The sequence below is a fragment of the Coenobita brevimanus genome, chromosome 99 (genome assembly GCF_032717465.1).
Source record: "Coenobita brevimanus isolate Jiangsu-jjx chromosome 99, ASM3271746v2, whole genome shotgun sequence".
Classification (NCBI taxonomy): Eukaryota; Metazoa; Arthropoda; class Malacostraca; order Decapoda; family Coenobitidae; genus Coenobita; species Coenobita brevimanus.
This window is the reverse complement of record NC_137052.1, coordinates 6714491-6737253: the sequence shown is the minus strand read 5'-3', so window position 1 is coordinate 6737253 and position 22763 is coordinate 6714491. Positions and strand designations below refer to the sequence as shown.

The 22763-nt window shown below is 41.6% G+C and overlaps 1 protein-coding gene across 1 annotated transcript in view; it reads left to right on the top strand.

Moving 5' to 3' along the window:
* LOC145414373 (tetratricopeptide repeat protein 33-like) overlaps window positions 1-22763 on the top strand; it is a 176207-nt gene that overhangs the window by 134553 nt on the left and 18891 nt on the right. The window contains exon 4 of the mRNA XM_080283906.1: window positions 6515-6706. Within this exon, the coding sequence (XP_080140032.1) occupies window positions 6515-6706 (192 nt within the window). The remainder of the gene's footprint in view (window positions 1-6514; window positions 6707-22763) is intronic.

Genomic DNA, 22763 nt, shown 5'->3' with positions numbered 1-22763 from the left:
ATCGTTTTGGCACACACTATTTCATTTGGTAGTGCATTCCACTGATCAACTGCTCTGTGTGGGAAACTGAATTTCCTCACGTCTTTATCACCTCTCTTCTTATGCAGTTTTTTGCAGTGTCCTCTTGCTGATGCTTCCCCATATGTTAAGTAATCATTTTTTTTTTTTTTTCCTTTCCTGATATGCATTTATGTAGCATTGTCATGTCACCTCTTTTCCTTCTCTTCTGTAGTGTTGGTAGATTCAGTTTATTTAGTCTTTCTTCGTAGCTTAGATCCCTTAAGCTTGGTATCCATCTTGTAGCGGCCATTTGAACTTTTTCAATCTTGTCTATGTGTTTTTTGAGATGAGGACTCCAGACTACTGATGCATACTCCAGGGTTGGTCTGATAAATGATGTTGTTATCCTTCTTAGCATATCTTCATTATGTATGTGAATGCTATTCTCATATTTGCAAGCAGTGTATACATGAATGAAAGGAAGGCAATGATTGATTATGTGTGTGTGGATGAAAGGATGTGAAGATGTGTAATGGATGCAAGAGCTTATAGAGGTTGGGGGAGTGGACTTTCTGACCACTACTTGGTGTTGGCCAGAATTAGGATTCAAGTAATGGAGGGATAGAAGAAGGGAAAGACGAGAGGAAGGAGTAGTTGCAAGGAGAGTGGAAAGGTTACAAGAGGATGAGAAAAAGGCAGAGTATAAGAGAGAAGTGGAGGAACGATTGGGCAAATATGAATTGGAGCAGATGGGAGACGTGGAAGGTGTGTGTAGGATATTTACAGAAGAAATATGTGCAGCATGTGATGTGGTGTGTGGAAGGAAGAATAGACGGAGGGGGGTGCAAGGAACAGTGTGGTGGACTGAAGAGGTGAGACAGGCTTTGGCACAAAAGAAGAAAGCATACAATGAATGGATGAGAAATAGGGGCGTGGAAGAAGTTGAGAGGCGGAAGAGAGAGTTATATGTAGAAAGAAAGAGAGAGGTGAAAAGATTAGTAAGAGAGAGTAAGAAGAGAGTGGATGAGGAATTTGGAAGGAATTTCAGTGTAAAGTGGAGGGACTGTAAGAAAATGTTCTGGAACGAGGTGAAAAGAGTAAGACAGGGTGGAATTGAAGTTACCAGGGGAGTGAAAGATAAAAATGGTAGATTACTAGTGGAGAAGGGAGAAAAAGTGAGCAGATGCAGAGAACACTTTAAGGAATTGTTGAACATAGAGGATGGAAGTAATGCGAGTATAAGTGGCTGGGGAATGGCTGGGAGAAGGAGGGAGGTGAGAAGACAGGAAGAAATCAGTAGGATAGAAGTTGTGGAAGCAATGAACAAAGTTAAATCGGGGAAAGTCCCTGGAATTGATGGAGTGTGTGGTGAAATGCTGAAGCATGGGGGAGAGATAGTAGTAGAATGGATGTGGAAGATGTGCAGATTGGCCTGGGAGGAAGGTAGAGTCCTCGAGGATTGGAAATCAGGTATAATTATTCCCTTGTACAAAGGAAAAGGGGAAAAAGAAGTATGTGGTAATCATAGGGGCATTTGTCTTCTTAGTATAATAGGAAAAGTGTATGGTAGGATACTTATTGACAGAGTTAGAGAAAGAACAGAGAAATTAGTTGGAGAAGAACATGGAGGCTTTGGGAAGGGAAGAGGTTGTGTAGATCAGATATTCATTCTTAGATCTTTAGTGGAAAATTTCTAGAGAAGGGAAAGAAGTTGTATGCGGCTTTCATGGATTTGGAGAAAGCATATGACATGGTGGATAGACAAGGATTGTGGAAAGTGTTAAGAATATATGGAGTAGATGGGAAGTTGTTGAATGCTGTGAAGAGTATGTACGATGGTGCGAAGGCTGCAGTGCGTGTGGATGGTGAACTAAGTGAATTTTTCTCTTTGAAAGTTGGGTTGAAACAGAGATGTGTCATGTCTCCATGGTTGTTCAATCTGTACATGGATGGGGTAATAAAAGAGGTACAAGGTAGGGTAGTGGATGTTGGAGTGGCCCTGGTGAGAGAGGATAGTGTTTGGAAACTCCCTGTACTGTTGTTTGCAGATGATACTGTGTTGTTGAGTGAAGACGAAGGGGAGCTGCAAGGCTTGGTGGATGAGTTTGGGAGAGTGTGTAAGAAACGGAATCTAAAGGTGAATGTAGGGAAGAGTAAAGTGATGGTCTTTGAGAGAGGTGAAGTCAGTGAATGTACAGCGAGGTTGGATGGTGACGAACTGGAAAATGTGAGTATGTTTAAGTACTTGGGTGGTGTGATGAGTAAGGATGGAGGTTTGGAGGGTGAAGTGCTTTAAAGGGTACAGCAGGGAAGAAAGGTTGCTGGTTCTTTGAAAGCAGTGATAAGAAACAGGGAAGTGAGCATGGAAGTGAAAACGTTAGTACATGACATTATTGTGATACCAACTCAAATGTATGGAAGTGAAGCTTGGACGTTGTTGGAAGGACACAAGTGAAGAGGGAGAGCAGTGGAAATGAGTTATTTAAGAGGAGCCTGTGGAGTCACATGGAGAGACAGGCTGACGAATGAGGATATAAAGGGGCGTTGTGGTGTGGATGTGGATGTGATAGGAAGTGTTATGAGGAACACACTGAGGTGGTTTGGACATGTGGAGAGAATGGAGGGTGAAAGACTGACGAAGAGAGTGTATGTGAGTGAGGTGGAGGGGGGAAGAGGGAGGGGGAGGCCGAGGATGAGATGGAGGGATGGGGTGGAGAGGTATATGAGAGAGGGGGGTGTGAGTTGGGAGCAGGGCAGTGAAATGGCGGAGGACAGGGCGACTTGGAGGCAATTTGTTTGTGGCCATCCCAAACAGGATTGAGGCGTCTGACAATAGATAGATAGATAGATAGATAGATTTTTGCATCATCTGCAAACATATTTAGATAGTTTTCATTTCCAGTGTTACTGTCTATATCATTTATATATACTGTACTAAAAACATGATTGGTGCCAGCACTGAGCCCTGTGGTACTCCACTAGTCACTTCTTTCCATGATGAGTAGTTTCCCCTTAGTACTGTTCTCATTTCTCCTTTTTTGAGAAAATCTTGCATCCAACAAAACAGTTTGCCTCGAATTCCTCTTTGATGGTACAGTTTCCATAAAAGTCTTTGGTGTGGTGCAGTGTCAAATGCTTTCTTGAAATCAAAATAGATACTGTCCACCCATCCTTCTCTTTCCTGTATTGTGCCTGTTACTCTGTCATAGTAGCTCAACAAAATAGTAACACATGATTTTCCTTTTCTGAAACCAAACTGTCTTTCTGTTATCATATTGTGTTCTTCTAGATGATTTACCCAAGCTTTTCTTATAAGCTTTTCTAATACCTTGCTTACAACACTGGTCAGTGATACTGGTCGATAGTTGAGTGGATTTTGTCTATTCCCTTTCTTGAATAAGGGGACAATATTTGCTTTCTTCCAAATATCAGGTAGTTTAGCTTGACTCAAGGATTTCTTGAAAATTAAAAATAATGGTTTACTTAACTCCTTTGCACATTCTCTTAGCACCCAACATGAAATTTCATCAGGACCATTTGGTTTTCCTCTGTCTAATTTACTTAACTCCTCCTGTATTACTTTTTCTGGCATTTGTATATCTGGTAGTATGCGTGGACATCCATGTTCCACATAGTCCCTCTCAAAATTTTTTTCTTCTGTAAAAACTGATTGGAAATTCTTATTTAGTGCGTCACAAATATCTTTCTCTTGTTTATAGATGATTCCCTCGTCCGTAATGGATTGTATTATATCTTTTACTTTGGTTTTGCTTCTGATGTAGCTGTAAAATAGCTTCGGTTGATCACTACTTTTATTTATGATATCCTCCTCAAACTGTTTTTGGGCTTCCCTCCTTATTTTTGTATAATCGTTTCTTGCCTGTTTGTAATTATTATATGCCCTTTCACTATTGTGTCTTCTGTATCTATTCCTCAACAAATCTCTTCTTTCTTTTGATTTTTTACATTCTGTATTGAACCATTTCTGTATTTTCTTATCTGCTTCTTTGTGCTGTAGGATGTACTTCTGGACTCCTATTTCATAAAATTCACAGAATTTTTTATATACACCATTTAAATCTTGTCCTCTAAGCTCATTTTCCCAATCAGCTTCTAGGAAATTCTTCTTTAGGTCATGATAATTTCCCTTTTTATAGTTTAGGCTCTTTTTGTAATTTTCATTGCTGTTAACTATGTCATATGGTATCCTGAAGTTGCAATTTAGTTCTGCTTGGTCGCTTTTGCCGAGTGGAGGGTGATATATTAAACTGTCAGTATCATTTTCTTGCCTAGTAAATATGAGATCTAGCATTGACTGTACATCGAGTCCTCTTTTTCTGGTGGTTTCCCTCACATGGTGCATTAGGAAAAACTCTTGCACGAGATCCAGGAGATTTTGGTGCCAACAGCTTTCTTGGCTTTTTATATCTAGAGTATTCCAATTTATATTTGTATTAAAATCTCCAGTTAGTATAATTCTTTCTGATTTCTCTTCCATTTTATGTAGTAATGCTCTTAAACTCTGAATTGTACTCTCTGCCAGGTCCTCATATTCGTCTCTTTCCCATGTGTTTGATATGGGTGGCATGTACAAATTGGCTACAATTACTTTCCCTTCAGATGTATTGATCTCTACTGCAATCAGTTCTACTTGGGAGGGTATATCTAGTTTTATTTCATTGACTTTTAGATTTTTCTTAGTTAATATTATAATTCCTCCTCCTTTTTTTAAGTTTCTATCTCTTCTCCATATATTATATTCCTCTAAGTTTAGTATGTCATTTGATATCCTTGATGTTAATTTTGTTTCAGTTAGGCATATTATATGTGGTTCATTTTCTCTGACTTAATCATTCATCTCTAATAATTTAGATACCATTCCATCCACATTTGAGTACATCAACTTAATCATTGTTGGAAGGACACAAGTCAAGAGTGAGAGCAGTGGAAATGAGTTATTTAAGAGGAGCCTGTGGAGTCACGTGGAGAGACAGGCTGACGAATGAGGATATAAAGGAGCGTTGTGTTGTGGATGTGGATGTGATAGGAAGCGTTATGAGGAACACACTGAGGTGGTTTGGCCATGTGGAGAGGATGGAGGGTGAAAGACTGACAAAGAGAGTGTATGTGAGTGAGGTGGAGGGGGGAAGAGGGAGGGGGAGGCCGAGGATGAGATGGAGGGATGGGGTGGAGAGGTATATGAGAGAGGGGGGGTGTGAGTTGGGAGTAGGGCAGTGAAATGGTGGGGGACAGGGCGACTTGGAGGCGATTTGTTTGTGGCCACCCCAAACGGGATTGAGGCGTCTGGCAATAGATAGATAGATAGAACTTAATCATCTTGTTTATATACTTGTCCGGACATGGTTCTACTACCTTCCTCCTTTTTATTCCCTCCTGGTTATGTACCACTTTCGTACCTGCAATCCTATTACTTTGTAAAAAAATGTGTTCTCCTCCTCCTCTGATCTTCCCTCATTTTTTGTTTTTGCTTCCTCTCTCTTCTCTTTCAGTAATTCCAGTTCCTCTTGTGTTAGGCATCTTTTTATCCATACATTTTTGAACTCCAATTTTTCCATAAGATTCTTTGGATTTTTTAGTATCTCCTCCACGGTGTTTACACTCTGGGAAGCTACCTTTAGAGGTCTAGACTTGCTTTTCTCGTATTTCCCTAACCGTTTGTGTTCCTCTATGTCTTTACTACAGATTTCCTCTGATACTTCTTTCAATAGACTCATTACATTTGCCATCTCCTTTTTGTCTCTTGAGATCTTGTTTTTTTACTTCTTCCTCTTCTGTACCAGTGATTATTATAGATTTGTTGATGTCAACTGAATCTCTGACTAACTTTGGATTGTTTGGATTATTCTTTTCACTTCCTTTTTAATGCTTTTTTCTTCCACCCTTGTTTCTAAGTCTTTCTTTACTTTCACCATATCAGCATAAATGGTTTCCTCATCATTTTTGTAACTTTGCACAGCTTCATTCACCTGTGTTATCTTCTCCTCAGTATCACTGCTTTGGTCTATCAGACTGCTTACTTGCCTAAGTGTCTCTGTATCATTTTTGAACTCTTCCATAATACTCTCGTGGTTGACTACTGTACTTGCCATTTCACCCATTTTCCTCCTAAGTGTACTCAATTCCACTGTTAAGTTCACATATGGTTGTGTCTTTCTTGTTGACCTCCCTTCCTAGTTTTTCTATTTCTTTCTTTTGCAAGTGCATCTGCTTCTTTATTTCATCATTTTCATTCTGGAAAGCCAACTCTAGTCTGTGTACACGCTCTACCAGTTTATTGTGAGTCTCCATTTCAACCAATTCTTGGTAGAAATCATCATCTTTCTTTCTACCTTTATCCCTTTTCTTTTCCAAATTTTCTGTGTGTGTGTGTGTGTGTGTGATTTTGCCCACACAAAAGAGCTGTAATTCATGATAAATCTTTTATTGCCACAGCCACCATGGAAGTGTGGGTGGACATTTGATTGTGACTAATTATTTTCCTCCTATATTGTAGGTTGGTGAGGTATTGCCGGCGCTTAAGTCTGCAGAGTCTGCAGTGTCACTGTGTCCAAACTGGTGGATAGGTTTGCAGACACTGGGACGGGCTCAGCTTGGCCTGGGGGAGGTTAGACAGGCAGTGAAAACCTTCTCTCGTGCTGTTCACATCAGACCTGATGAACAGGAACTGTGGCGGGAAGACCTTGAGGTGAGAAATACAGTAGAATGTTGATTGTAATTGAATCTGCCCTAAGTGATCAATTTAATGTGACACCACATTCACAGAACTTTCATCAATTTAAAATTAATCTCTCAGTTTATGTGAGTCACATCAGGTGCATGTTATTAACAAAACTTTTATTTTATATGCTCCTGCCACTAACAAGCACTAAATATTAGGGCATCCAGCTAGCTTCCTCCACTACCTCACCTGCCCTGCTCTGCCTGGCCTGGCATTGAATAATTGGTTTTTGAAGACGTGATTTCATTCTGGTTACTGTCACAATGTGCATCAGCCTTCACAACCCAGGATGTCTAAGGGGCTTGGTAATGAATTTTTAAGTGCCACAAAGGCTCATTCACACACATTGAGAGAGAGAGAACTGTGGATGTGGAACTGTCTGAATTGGTCTTAAAGTCTTCTTAGGATGGCTAAATAAATTTGAGTAAATGTTTATCTTTAGTAGAGAGTAAGGTCACCCCAGAATTATAAATGATAAATTAATAAAGGTATTGAGAGGTAAGCTAAAGTAATACGGATACTGAAAGGCAAGCTGTGTGTATGTGTGTGTGTGTGTGTGTGTGTGTATGTGTGTGTGTGTGTGTGTGCATACATGCATGCATGTGTGGATGTATTTACCTAGTTGTGATACACAGGAAATAAGCTACGCATGTGGGGTCCCGTCTCTTTTTCTCATTAAATCAGATTATGTTTTTAGCTCATTTAAGTTTTTAGACTGGATGATCTATTTGTCCATGCTGTTCCACAGGTCTGTGCATCTGTATGGAAAGCAATAATTCTTGATATCCTTCAAACAACTTGGCTTTTTCAGTTTCATTCCATGTCCTCTTGTTACTCTCGCGTCCCATTCAAAAAGATCATTTTTATCAATTTTATCTAGTCCCATCATGGCCCTGAATACTGCAATCATGTCGCCCGGGAGGCCCGGGTTCGTTTCCCGGCTGATGCACCAACCCCCTGGGGGTAGGGGGGTTTTCAAGAATACTCCCCCAGTATCCCTGCTTGTTGTAAAAGGTGACTAAAAGGGTTGGCGGAGGGATTGTGCCCCTCCCTGGAAAACAACTAACTAAAAAAACAAACAAGAAGCCTCGGACAAGGACTGACCAAACGATGACGACCCAGGACCAGACAAAGGACTTGGTAATGGGTACATGGAACGTAAGAAGAGCGAATGATGAGGTGAAAGAGAGAGAGATTGTCCAGGTGCTTGAGGGTGCGAAAGTGGATGTATGTGGAATAACTGAAACAAAATGGTGAGGAGAAAGTGTGAGAGAATGGGAGTATGGATGGGGTATATGTGCAGGAGTAGGTGAGAATGAGAGGGCAAAGGAAGGAGTATGTATAATTGTGAGTAAACGATGGAAGAAGAGCATAAGACAGTATGGATCAGTTGGGTCAAGGATTATGTGGGTAAAGTTGAAAGTTGGAATACAAATCTGGGCGATTGTGTGTGTGTGTATGCGCCAACGCAAGATCGTGCTAGAAGAGTGAGAGAAGAGTTCTGGACAAATGTAGAAGTGTGCATGGAAAAGTTTGGAAGGAATGAGAGAGTGTTTTTGATCGGTGATATGAATGGTAAAGTTGGGAATGTGAAGGTGGATGGAATGGTTGATGAGTGGGGTGTGCCTGCGGAGATAGATGAGAATGGGAGTGCGTTAGTGGACATTTGTGCTGGGAGGGGGTTGGTGATAGCCAATACCCTCTTCCGGCATAAAATGATCCACAGGTATACATGGCGAGTGATGAGAAGGGTGGGTGGTGAACTGAATGAAAGAAAGGCAATGATTGATTATGTGTGTGTGGATGAAAGGATGCGAAGATGTGTAATGGATGCAAGAGCTGATAGAGGTTGGGGGAGTGGACTTTCTGACCACTACTTGGTGATGGCCAGAATTAGAATTCAAGTAAGATGGAGGAATAGAAGAAGGGAAAGATGAGAGGAAGGAGTAGTTGCAAGGAGAGTGGAAAGGTTACAAGAGGATGAGAAAAAGGCAGAGTATAAGAGAGAAGTGGAGGAACGATTGGCCAAATATGAATTGGAGCAGATGGGAGATGTGGAAGGTGTGTGTAGGATATTTACAGAAGAAATATGTGCAGCATGTGATGTGGTGTGTGGAAGACAGAGGGGAGTGCAAGGAACAGCGTGGTGGACTGAAGAGATGAGACAGGAAATGGCACAAAAGAAGAAAGCATACAATGAATGGATGAGAAATAGGGGCGTGGAAGAAGTTGAGAGGCGGAAGAGAGAGTTATATGTAGAAAGAAAGAGAGAGGTGAAAAGATTAGTATGAGAGAGTAAGAAGAGAGTGGATGAGGAATTTGGAAGGAATTTGAGTGTAAAGTGGAGGAACTGTAAGAAAATATTCTGGAAAGAGGTGAAAAGAGTAAGACAGGGTGGAAATGAAGTTAGCAGGGGAGTGAAAGATAAAAATGGTAGATTACTAGTGGAGAAGGGAGAAAAAGTGAGCAGATGGAGAGAACACTCTAAGAAATTGTTGAACATGCGAGTATAAGTGGCTGGGGAATGGCTGGGAGAAGGAGGGAGGTGAGAAGACAGGAAGAAATCAGTAGGATAGAAGTTGTGGAAGCAATGAAGAAAGTTAAATCAGGGAAAGCCCCAGGAATTGATGGAGTGTGTGGTGAAATGCTGAAACATGGGGGAGAGATAGTAGTAGAATGGATGTGGAAGATGTGCAGATTGGCCTGGGAGGAAGGTAGAGTCCTGGAGGATTGGAAGTCAGGTATAATTATTCCCTTGTACAAAGGAAAAGGGGAAAAAGAAGTGTGTGGTAATCATAGGGGCATTTGTCTTCTTAGTATAATAGGAAAAGTGTGTGGTAGGATACTTATTGACAGAGTTAGAGAAAGAACAGAGAAATTAGTTGGAGAAGAACAGGGAGGCTTTAGGAAGGGAAGAGGTTGTATAGATCAGATATTCATTCTTAGATCTTTAGTGGAAAAGTTTCTAGAGAAGGGAAAGAAGTTGTATGCGGATTCATGGATTTGGAGAAAGCATATGACGGGGTGGATAGACAAGGATTGTGGAAAGTATTAAGAATATATGGAGTAGATGGAAAGGTGTTGAATGCTGTTAAGAGTATGTACGATGGTGCGAAGGCTGCAGTGCGTGTGGATGGTGGCGTGGATGGTGAACTAAGTGAATTTTTCTCTTTGAAAGTTGGGTTGAAACAGAGATGTGTCATGTCTCCATGGTTGTTCAATCTGTACATGGATGGGGTAATAAAAGAGGTACAAGGTAGGGTAGTGGATGTTGGAGTGGCCCTGGTGAGAGAGGATAGTGTTTGGAAACTCCCTGTACTGTTGTTTGCAGATGATACTGTGTTGTTGAGTGAAGACGAAGGGGAGCTGCAAGGCTTGGTGGATGAGTTTGGGAGAGTGTGTAAGAAACGGAATCTAAAGGTGAATGTAGGGAAGAGTAAAGTGATGGTCTTTGAGAGAGGTGAAGTCAGTGAATGTACAGCGAGGTTGGATGGTGACGAACTGGAAAATGTGAGTATGTTTAAGTACTTGGGTGGTGTGATGAGTAAGGATGGAGGTTTGGAGGGTGAAGTGCTTTAAAGGGTACAGCAGGGAAGAAAGGTTGCTGGTTCTTTGAAAGCAGTGATAAGAAACAGGGAAGTGAGCTAGGGCTACGGTGCGAGTGGATGGAGAGCTGAGTGAGTTCTTTGATCTCAATGTGGGACTGAAACAGGGGTGTGTAATGTCTCCATGGCTGTTTAATATATATATGGATGGGGTCGTAAAGGAGGTACAAGGTAGGGCAGTGGATGTCGGGGTGGCCCTAATGAATGAGGGTGAGATTTGGAAGCTTCCGGTGTTGCTGTTTGCTGATGATACAGTATTGTTGAGTGAAGATGAATGGGAGTTGCAAGGTTTGGTGAATGAATTTGGGACAGTGTGTAGGAGGAGGAAGCTGAAAGTTAATGTAAACAAAAGTAAAGTTATGGTGTTTAAGAGGAATGAAGTCACAGAGTGTGCAGTGAGGTTGGATGGTGTGGATATGGAGAATGTGAGTGCATTCAAGTACTTGGGTAGTGTGATGAGTAAGGATGGAACTTTGGGGGATGAAGTACGTGAAAGGGTACAGCAGGGAAGGAAGGTTGTTGGCACACTGAAAGCAGTGATGAGAAATAGGGAGGTGAGTATGGAAGTTAAGAAGTCACTGCATGATGATATTGTGATCCCTACCCTGACGTATGGAAGCGAGGCGTGGACCTTGCAAGAGGGGAACAAGTCAAGAGTGAGAGCAGTGGAAATGAGTTACTTGAGAGGAGCATGTGGAGTGTCATGGAGGGACAGGTTGACGAATGAAGAAGTGAAGGAACGTTGTGGGGTAGATGTGGATGTGGTTGAAAAGATTAGGAGAAATACACTGAGGTGGTTTGGACATGTGGAGAGGATGGAGAATGAAAGACTGACTAAGAGGGTGTATGTAGGTGAGGTGGAGGGAGGGAGAGGGAGGGGTAGACCGAGGATGAGGTGGAGGGATGGAGTTGAGAGGTATATGAGGGAGGGGGGGGTGAGTTGGGGGGAGGGGAGTCAAATGGTGGGTGACAGAGTGACTTGGAGGCGTTTTGTCTGCGGCCACCCTCTGCGGGATTAGGGCGTCGGGCTATAGATAGATAGATAGATAGAGCATGGAAGTGAAAAAGTTACTACATGACAGTATTGTGATACCAACTCTAACATATGGAAGTGAAGCTTGGACGTTGTTGGAAGGACACAAGTGAAGGGTGAGAGCAGTGGAAATGAGTTACTTAAGAGGAGCCTGTGGAGTCACATGGAGAGACAGGCTGATGAATGAGGATATAAAGGAGCGTTGTGGTGTGGATGTGGATGTGATAGGAAGCGTTATGAGGAACACTCTGATGTGGTTTGGCCATGTGGAGAGGATGGAGGGTGAAAGACTGACGAAGAGAGTGTATGTGAGTGAGGTGGAGGGGGGAAGAGGGAGGGGGAGGCCGAGGATGAGATGGAGGGATGGGGTGGAGAGGTATATGAGAGAGGGGGGTGTGAGTTGGGAGCAGGGCAGTGAAATGGCGGGGGACAGGGTGACTTGGAGGCGATTTGATTGTGGCCACCCCAAACGGGATTGAGGCGTCTGGCAATAGATAGATAGATAGATGTCGCCCCTCTCTCTCCTTTCTTCTAGGGAAGGTAGGTCCAGCTTTTCCAGCCTCTCTCCGTAAGACAGATCTGCTAGGCTGGGGACCATCTTGGTTGCTGTTCTTTGTATTCTTTCGATCTTATTTATATCTTTCTTCTTGTGTGGGGACCACACTACTGCTGCATATTCCAACCTGGGATGGATCATGGCCACCATTAATTTTTTCACCATTTCCTTATCCACGTAATGGAATGCCACTTGTATGTTAGTCAAGAGATTGTACGTCTATCTAACTGACTTATTAATGTGTTTTTCTGGTGACAAACTCTCCTGGACCAGCACTCCCAAATCTTTCTCTTCTCTCACTTTTTTGATTGGTTCATTACCCATCATGTAATTCAGTGATGCCCTCTTGGCACTCATACCCATTTCCATTATTTTACACTTTCTTGCATTAAATTTCATTTCCCACATCTGACTCCAATTTTGGATCCTATTCACGTCTTCCTGCAGCATTTTACAGCCTTCCTCAACTTCTACTTTCCTCAAGATCTTTGCATCATCAGCAAACAGACTTGCATAACTGTTCATTCCATCTACCATATCATTTACGTAAATCAGGAACATTACTGCCGCTAACACAGAGCCCTGTGGAACTACACTTGTTACTTCCCTCCATTCAGACATCTTGTCCTTTATTACTGTCCACATTTGTCTGTCTCTCAAGAAGTCTTTCATCCACTCCAGGACGTTTCCCTTCAGTCCTCCCTATGTGTTCCAATTTCCACATTAGTCGTTTGTGGGGTACCTTATCAAAGGCTTTCTCTAAATCTAGATACACACAATCCACCCAGTTGTCTCTCTCCTGTAGCACGTCAATCGCTCTGGAGTAAAAGCTCAACAAGTTGGAAACACATGACCTTCCACTTCTGAATCCAAATTGGTTCTCAGCCAATATGGTCATCTCCTCCAGATATTTCATCCATCTGTCTTTCAGAATTCTCTCGCACAATTTGCAACTATGCTGCTCAGGGAAACTGATTTGTAATTCAGGGGTTCTTCCTTGTTTCCTCCCATATAAATTGGTACCACATTGGCCCCCTTCCATTCCCGAGGCACTTTCCCTTCTTCCAGAGGACACACAATTAAATATTGAATCTTATCTGCCAGGTGTTCTCTGCATTCTGTCAGTACCCAGGTAGAGATTCCATCCGGTCCTGAGGCTTTCCTTACATCTTGAGTTTCCAGTAATTTGTACACTTTGTGCACTTCTACTTTTATGTCTTTTATCACTGCATTTCTAGTCACACCCTCCCCCTTCACAAAATCCCTTTTTTTAGTGACAACCTATTGGAAACATTTGTTCATTATTTCAGCTTGCATTGCCACATCATTTGTAGACCTCTCCTTCTACCTTTAGTTTGGTGATTCCTTCCTTTTGTTTCAATTTGCCATTAACAAATCTATAAAACAATTTGGATTCTTCCTTACATTTGTCAATTATACCTTTTTCAAAGTTCCTTTCTTCCTCTCTGCATATTCTTTTATATTCATTTCTAGTTCTTTTATATTCTTCTTTTGATTTATTATTACCTCTCTTTCTCCATTTGTTCCATGCCATGTCCCTCTCTTTTTTTGCTATCATGCACCTCTTAAACCAATCCTTCTTCCTGTTTTCTTTCCCACTTACTCTTGGAACATATTTCTACATTCCCAAATTACAGAGGTCTAGAAAGATATCCTACATCCTCTGTGTCTCTCTTGTTTCTCTGTATTTTCTCCAATCAGCATTTTTGGAAAATTTCCTCAATCCTGTAAAGTTTGCTTTTCCATAGTTGTATCTTCCCTGCCTATAAAGCTCATCTTTTTGCACCACGTTCCCTTTTATCATCTGGAACTCAGTGACCACATGATCAGGTTTTCCTATAGGACTCTGATATTTTAAATTTTCAACTACATCGGGTTATTTAGTTAGTAGTAAATCTAATTTTGCTGGCTTGTCATCTCCTCTAAATCTAGTCTCTTCTTTGACCCATGGGGTCATAACATTATTCACTGCAATATTTAACAATATAGAGCCCCAGGAATCTTCATTGCTTCCTGAATCCCATTCCTCCCAGTTCACCTCTTTACAGTTATAATCCTCCATCATGATTATGATTTTGCTTTTCTCAGTCACATTCTTTAGATAGCTACCCATGTCTGATAACATCTCCTGGTATTCATTGTCCATCCATGCCCTTGTCTTATGGGGAACTTATACCACTGCAATGTCTCTCATGCCATTCTCTCCGGTTTTTAGTTTCATATTTATCGCTTCAGCCTTACCCTCTCCCAGTTCCACATTTTCCACACTGATGTTATTCTTCACTACTATCATCACTCCTCCTCCCTTTTTTTCTTTTCTGTCTCTTCTCCACAGTTTGTATTTGCCATCTCCCATATGGATGTCAGTATCCTCTGTTAACTTGGTCTCTATAAAGCACATATTATCTGGTTCATGTACCCTCAAGTAATTGTTGATTTCTAACCTTACCAATATTAAACTATCAACATTAGTATATGCTACTTTCCACCTTTTTTTCCTGTTCTTTATTCCTTCTTCTCTCTCTCTTTTCAACGGTACCACTCGCTCAATTTCTGATCCATAACTCTCCAATAGAACACTGTCTTCTCTTCCTCCGTTCTCTGTTCGTTTTTTGCCTTTGCTTCCTTTAATAGCTCCTTTATCTTAGCTCTTTCTTCCTCATTTGTGTCTCTCCATATCCAAACATTCTTGAGCTCTTCCTTTTCTGATAATTTCCAAGTTCTGTTGATAATTTCATTTACCACTGCCTGAGACTTAAACTTTAAGCGGCCTCACCCATCCTTCCTCGTATTTTCCTAGCTCAACACTTCTTCAGTCTCTTCTTGAGCTTGATTGTTATCCACCATAACTACCGATACTATCTCTTTTGCTTTATTCAGTTCTTCTCTTTCTCTTCTTACCTTTTTGTCATCCATTTTTCTTTTGGTCTTGAAATTATTACACATTTTTTCTTGTCTGCTACATCCCTGACTAAAGATTCTCTACTTCTTAGTACCCTAACCACTTCCTTTTCCCGGCTGTCTTGTTCTATGATCTCCTTCAAATTAATATTTCCTTCCTCCTTGATTTTCTTCCAGCCTTTGTGCTGCTCCTTGATTTCCTTAATATGTTCATCATGCATCCTTGACTTTGATTCATGCTCTTCCAGTTTACTTTTCATCCTGTCCATTTTTTCTTCCAACCTCTTATTTTCCCTCTTGAGTTGTTTTATTTCTCTTGAGGCAGATTCATTACTCAGTTTTAATTCCATAACATGCCTTTCTTGTTCAGCACTGCGTGTACAGATGTTATCCTACTTGTTCTGGAGTATCTTAATCTCTATCCTGTTCTGAGGTCTGATCTTGTAGCTCTCTAATTATTGACCATACCGTCTTAAATTCCTGGACATTCCCTTTGCCATTTTCTCCACTCTTGCAACTCTTGTTTGATTCACTTTAACACTTCCTTCACCCTTATCCTTGTTGGTTAAGCCCTCAGACTTCCCCCTATCAGGTGTAAACAAAGAGCTGCCTCGCTCCGCCATGATGCAACCTACGAAAACTTTACATTTTCACTGTATTTTGTACTCTTGTTGGACCAAAATCTGCACTTTTTTCACCACTATCATATGGGACCATTATTCACGTGTTCATCACATAATCACAATAGGCTGGGTTCCTTTTTGCCACTGGTTCGACGATTAATTCCCCACGATCCACTAAGAGCTCCGTCTCCGTCAGCAAGCTGTGTGTGTGTGGGTGTGGGAGATACGTGATTTGGTACGTTTTGTCATGTGTGTGATGTAGCGGGGTTCACTTTGGTGTTGGTTAGGTGTTGTGTAATATGCTATGATGTGTAGTGTGTTATGGAGTTGGTGTGCTATGTGTGATGTGCTTTGATGTGTAGTGTGTTTTGGAGTTGGTGTCTTGTGTGTGTGATGTGCTTTGATGTGAAGTGTGTTTTGGAGTTGGTGTGTTGTGTGTGATTTGCTGTGCAAGGTATGTATGGTGTGCTGTGTTTTGTTTAGTATTATATGCTGTGTTGTATGGTATAGACAATACTGTAGTATGGTAGTCGCTGTTTGCTGTGTATTGTATGGTAAAGTGTAATGTGGTGGCATGCTATTGATGTCATGGAAGGGGAAGGTTCTCATATGGTGTTCAGATTTCACACCATCTGTATGTGTTACGTGAAAGACAGTTTTGAGCTTGAATGTAAACACTGGGCATTCCAAAACATTTGAGGCATCTAGCGGCAGAGTGACGTATGTGTCAGGGGTTACTTTCAAGTAATTAAAGCTTAAATTTGAAGAATGTGGACATAAAAGGTATAAAGAAAAAACTAATGTTGTTTTATATCAATGTAATGCTCTCCAAAAATGCAATTTAATGAATCCATTGTTTAGAAAAAATAACAAACCAAAACCAAAACCAAACACACAAACGCACACCCCCTCATTGGGGGTCATACACAAAATATTAACCTGGGTTATAATTATGTGATCCAAATGAAAATAAACATAAAAATTAATAAATTGTGAAAGTTTTATATTAATAATCCAATTTTTTTATTTTTGATTAATTTTTATATGGTAAATTTTTAATTAAATTTATTTTCCTGGATTATTGAATGTTTCCTTAATGTTCTCTTCACCAGTCTTAGTAAAACAAGCATCTTTACATTGGCAAGGCTGTCCTATGGATTGAGCAGCAACCTGTTGCTTTGTAGAGTGGCTGATATAGGCCTCACCACTGTCTCTTTTCTTCTTTCTCATGTGTTGAGACCACATTTCTGGCCGTCTCTGCCATTTCATTGGTGAACTGGAACTATCTATATTACTCTCTGAGTCGGAGGATGTCATAATGCCCAAAAAAAACATAGAAAAGCACTCAAAATGGGCAGAGGACTGTGCAGCCCATCAACCACGTGCGAGGTTTAGGGGGACACTGGTGGGTGAGGCTGGGGGCCAGTACTGAGATATGGCCTCCCAATGGCTAGCCAGTCGTGGCGCTTACCTCCTTCTGTCATGTGGAAGCAGACTTCCTCTATGGGTTTTCAAGGCCTAAAACACGCGACACTTGCCCATCTGCCAGCCAGTCATAAGGGTCCTTTTTGTATGTACAGGGAGGATCTTGAAGGCTCCACCTACATATTGGCGGGAATAACTCACCATTGGCCATTTTTGACGCATACGTCACTCTGCCGCTAGATGCCTCATTTTCAGTCTTACGATAAGGCGCATCCTGTGTCACTGCACGTTTTAGTCTAAACCAGTTTAAAATTGCTATATGTTGCTCTAGTTGGCTGCTTCGGCATTCGGCCTCGTCCGCTTGATTCCATCTCTTTGCTCAATCCACCTTCTATAGAAATCTGCTGCTTGCTTGAAACATGCATGACTTTATCTTCGATTGTTTCCAGACTGAAGTAATTAAAGCTGTTAAGCATTCAGTATTCTTTCTCAGTATTGCATTTGATAATGGTCAGCAACTCCACAGAGTATTATTTTACAATCATAGTGTAGGAAGTGATGCTTCTTTCTAGACTGGGATTCATACAGGCACAGCAGTTCAGAATACCACCTGAACCATAAGAAGCTGCAAGACATACAGTCTTACCACATCAAAAAGCTGGGGGCTGGCTGGGGAAGGATTGCAACTTTTTTGAATGACTGTACATACAGTAGTGTATAGGTAGGGAGTTTTTTTGGTTTTCATTTTTTTTTTTTTTTTTTTTTTTTATGGTTTTTGTGGTGATGAAAATTATTTTGGATAATCATATGTATGTTTTCATGTCAAAATATGGCAGAATGACTGGAAAATACTGCCAAAATAAGGAGGGATACTATACATGCAGTTGTGTTTAGGTAGGTGTTTTTTGGTTTTCAGTGGTTTTTCTTCATGGTTTTCTTGGTGTTTAGCATTACTTTGGATATTCCTATGTGTGTTTTGATGTCTAAACATGCCTGAATGACTGGAAAACACTGCCTAATTAAGCAAGGTTACTGTACAAATAAGTTAAGTGTAGGTTGGAGGTTTGGTATTGGTAGGGTCTGGGTATGATGGGGGAATAGTGTTCTTTATCTGGATGTTGCCACTACCCGGACATGCCTTTGGTTCTATTATGTCTGGATAAATAAGGGCTTACTGTATACTCATTTATGTCTATTTTCTCTTTTCCTGTGATGCATTTATATTGCAATAATCATGACTCCTCGTTTCCTTCTGTCTTATATGTTGGTAAGTTTTATTTTTCTAGTCTCTCTTCATAACTTAGATCCCATAATCTTGGTGGCCCATCTTATGGCGGCCCTTTGTACCTTTTCTTTTTCTTTTATTTTTCCAGACTACTGATACTTACTCCACGGTTGGTCTGATGAATGATATGATTATCTTTCTCAGCATGCTTTAATTTATGTGTGTGAATGGTACTGTCTTATTAGCAAGCAGTGTGTACGACTTTCTCATTGATGTGGTCAGCCAGAGGTACTTTGTTATTGATAATCACCCTTTTCTGATACGTGTAGGGTTGAACTTTCTAGCGTATAATCCCTGTCTGGTCATTTTTCACTTTTACCAAACTTGATTACATGGCATTTGTCCACCGGAGAAGTGAAGTCAGTGAATGTACAGTAAGGTTGGATGAGGAGAATGTGGAAAATGTGAGTGCATTTAAGTACTTGGGTAGTGTGATGAATAAGGATGGAAATTTATAGTGTGAAGTGCTTGAAAGGGTGCAACAAGGAAGAAAGGTTGCTGATTCCTTGAAATCAGGGATAAGACACAGGGAAGTAAGCATGGAAGTGAAAAAGATACTATATGACAGTATTGTGATACCAACTCTAACATATGGAAGTGAAGCTTGGACCTTGTTGGAGGGACAGAAGTCAAGAGTGAGAGCAGTGGAAAGAGTTATTTGAGAGGAACATGTGGAGTCACTTGGAGAGACAGACTGACAAGTGAGGAACTGAAGGAGCGTTGTGGTGTGGATGTGGATGTGATAGGAAGCATTAGGAGAAACACATTGGGGTGGTTTGTCCGTGTGGAGAGGATGGAGAGTGAGAAACTGATGAGGAGAGTGTATGTGAGTGAGGTGGAGGGGGGGAGAGGGAGAGGGAGATCAAGGATGAGATGGAGGGATGGGGTGGAGAGGTATATGAGAGAGGGGGGTGTGAGCTGGGAGCAGGGCAATGAAATGGTGGGGAAAAGGGCGACATGAAGGCTATTTGTTTGTGGCTACCCCGTACGGGATTAAGGCGTCTGGCAATAGATAGATAGATAAAAATTCCATTTGCCATCTACTGCTCCATTCTTGAAGCTCATTTAATTCTTCTTGTAGCTCTTTGCAAGAATCTGTGTTTGTAATTCTCCCTTGTATTTTTGCATCATCAGCAAACATATTTAGATAGCTACCATTTCCAATATTGCTGTCAGTGTCATGTATACTGTATATCATCATCATCATCATCATCATCATCATCATCATCATGCAGACCTTCTTTCCCATCCTAGGGCAGGGAGTAGTAACGTCCATACAGCCCAAGTTTGCCCAGTTCAATGGGCCACACTTTCATTCACTCATCTTTGAAGCTTCTGGAATTCTGGCTCTATCTGATACGCCAAAAACTTTCACCACATTCTGTAGCTTCACATAAACGTATCCGACAGAGTCAATACGAACACTGTCACGTTAAAAAGGAGTGCCAAATCCTTGATCATTCACTTTTTCTCACAACATTCATCAAGCCAGCTTGATCTCTTGTCAGTCCCCTTGCCTCACCGATGTACATACCTCTCTTTCTCACACACTCTTCCACTATATCCCTCCACCTTCTCCTTGGCCTACTTCACCTCCTCTCTCCTTCAAATTTGCTCAGATATACCTTTTTCAGCACTCTGTTGTTATCCATTCTCTCCACATGACCATACCATCTCAGTACTCTTTCTTCGATTCTGGTGTCCACAGACTTTCTCACTCCACATCTTTCATGAATCACAGTACAGTAACCTCTCAAATAATGCAAGGGTTAGGTTCCTGGATAGGTCACATTAGTTAAAAACGCATTATTTAACCCGTTAACCGCGGGCCGTCACTTTCGTGACGCTTGAGAGCAAGGGATCATACCGCGGAGCGTAACTTTTGTGATTCTGTGTTATTTTGAATTCGCCTGGGCTTTCAAGTGGTGGCTTGTATCATCTATCAGTACTACCAATGTCCAACACTAGCCAGCACTCCTAATCTCATCTGTACACCCATCCATTGTTGACAGTTTAGCCATTTCTCCCCATTCTTGACTCCCCTCCCTACCTCCCCTCCATTACCCTCTCCTCTCGCCTGCCCGGCCATGCTACGGTAAGTAAATCTTCCCTGGAATTTTCCACTGATTTCATCCATTGAAATAAGCCCTATGCCCTATTCTTATACCAAATAATATATACAAGAAAGAAATAAGGTAAGTGACAGTGCCATACACCTGGAATTGGCTAATTATCACTTGACAACACCTCACGTGGACTCGTTCACTAATTTTCGCCGTTTATTTCCCCTTGAAATATGCCGTATAATCTATTCTCGTAATAAAAATATATATAAGAAAGGAAGGGAGAAGCCTAAGTGATATTTACATTCACCTGGAACTACCTAATTTATTATGTATTGTCTAGATTTCCTGCCAATTATTTCATAGTGTATTTATTGGCAGCATTGCATTCCCCCTAGGCAGGCCACCACACTGTATTCAGTTTACTGTTGTCTTTCAAGGTGAAAGCACATCGGATTCACGCCTGTCCAATTCCGCTGCTTTTTAGCCCCATACAAAGGGCCTTGTGACCTCTACCCCCTACTAAATCTCGTGTGGAAAGAGGTAAAGGGCTAAGTGACTGCTGTGGAACGTCTATCTATATATCTATCTATAGCCTGACGCCCTAATCCCGCAAAGGGTGGCCACAGACAAAACGCCTCCAAGTTGCTCTGTCACCCACCATTTAACCTGCCCCATCCCGATGTTTTCTGGGCAGTGGTACGCCTCAGTCCCGAAATTTTTGGACCTTTTTTTTTTTTTGGCTCAAACATCCGCTTTTGGTGAGAAACATCGAAAATTCATAAAGAAATCGCTCACCTGAGGTTTAAAATACTCGAATTAGGTACAAGTACTTTCTTACCTGACTGGGTTTTCTGACAGGCTGGCACCAAAGAAAACGAGTTCTGTGGGAGGGTAACTATTTTATCCACTCATAAACAGTATTTATTTATTTACTTGGTACGAATTTATATGTAGTACAAGAGTATATTGGTTTTCAAACAGTAATATAGGCATTATAAGCATTGTTTCACTCACTAACTCATCACCATTCATGACCTTTTTTTTCCCACATTACCTGATCATCATTTCTGACTGTTTCTTCCTCTAGTGCTATGTAAACTTTGTCCTCCACATTGTCATTGATTGGGGAATCACTCTGGCCCTGAATGTCTTTATTGGCCAGGTCACTGGTAACAGGTGAATTGCCAAGACAATGGCGTGCAGGGGGGGGGGAGGTTATGCGGTGTAAGGCATTGTCCCTGCTTGGCATCTTGTAGAGGAATAGAGGAAGGTGTCCCATGTATACGTGCCAAAAATCACTCGCGAAATTACTCGCGAAAATTGAAAATTGTGCAAATTAGGGACCTTGCAATGTTGCTGCGTTAATTCACGTCGCCGGGACATGAGTGCATATCATGTGCGGACGTTAATTCACGTCGCCGGGACGGCGCGGGTTAACTACCCTCCTCCCAACTCACCCCCCCCTCCCTCATATACCTCTCAACTCCATCCCTCCACCTCATCCTCGGTCTACCCCTCCCTCACCCTCCATCCACCTCGCCTACATACACCCTCTTAGTCAGTCTTTCATTCTCCATTCTCTTAACATGTCCAAACCACCTCAGTGTATTTCTCCTAATCTTCTCAACCACATCCACATCCACTCCACAACGTTCCTTCACTTTTTCATTCGTCAACCTGTCCCACTACGTCACTCCACATGCTCCTCTCAAGTAACTCATTTCCACTGCTCTCACTCTTGACTTGTTCCCCTTTTGCAAGGTCCATGCCTCGCTTCCATATGTCAGGGTAGGGATCACAATACTATCATGCAGTGACTTCTTAACTCCCATACTCACCTCCCTGTTTCTCATCACTGCTTTCAGTGTACCAACAACCTTCCTTCCCTGCTGTACCCTTTCACGCACTTCATCCCGCAAAGTTCCATCCCTACTCATCACACTACCCAAGTACTTGAAAGCATTCACATTCTCCATATCCTCACCATCCAACCTCACTGCACACTCTGTGACTTCATTCCTCTCAAACACCATAACTTTACTTTTGTTTACATTAACTTTCAGATTCCTCCTTCTACACACTGTCCCAAATTCATTCACCAAACCTTGCAACTCCCATTCATCTTCACCCAACAATACTGTATCATCAGCAAACAGCAACACCGGAAGCTTCCAAATCTCACCCTCTTTCATTAGAGCCACCCACACATCCACTGCCCTACCTTGCACCTCCTTTACAACCCCATCCATGTATATATTAAACAGGCATGGAGACATCACACAACCCTGTTTCAGTCCCACATTGAGATCAAAGAACTCACTCAGCTCACCATCCACTCGCATCGTAGCCCTAGCTCCCTCGTACATACTCTTCACAGCACTCAACAATTTCCCCTCCACTCCATATATTCTTAATACCTTCCACATACCTTGCCTATCTATTCTGTCATAAGCTTTCTCCAAGTCCATGAAGGCAGCATACACTTTCCTTCCCTTCTCTAGATACTTCT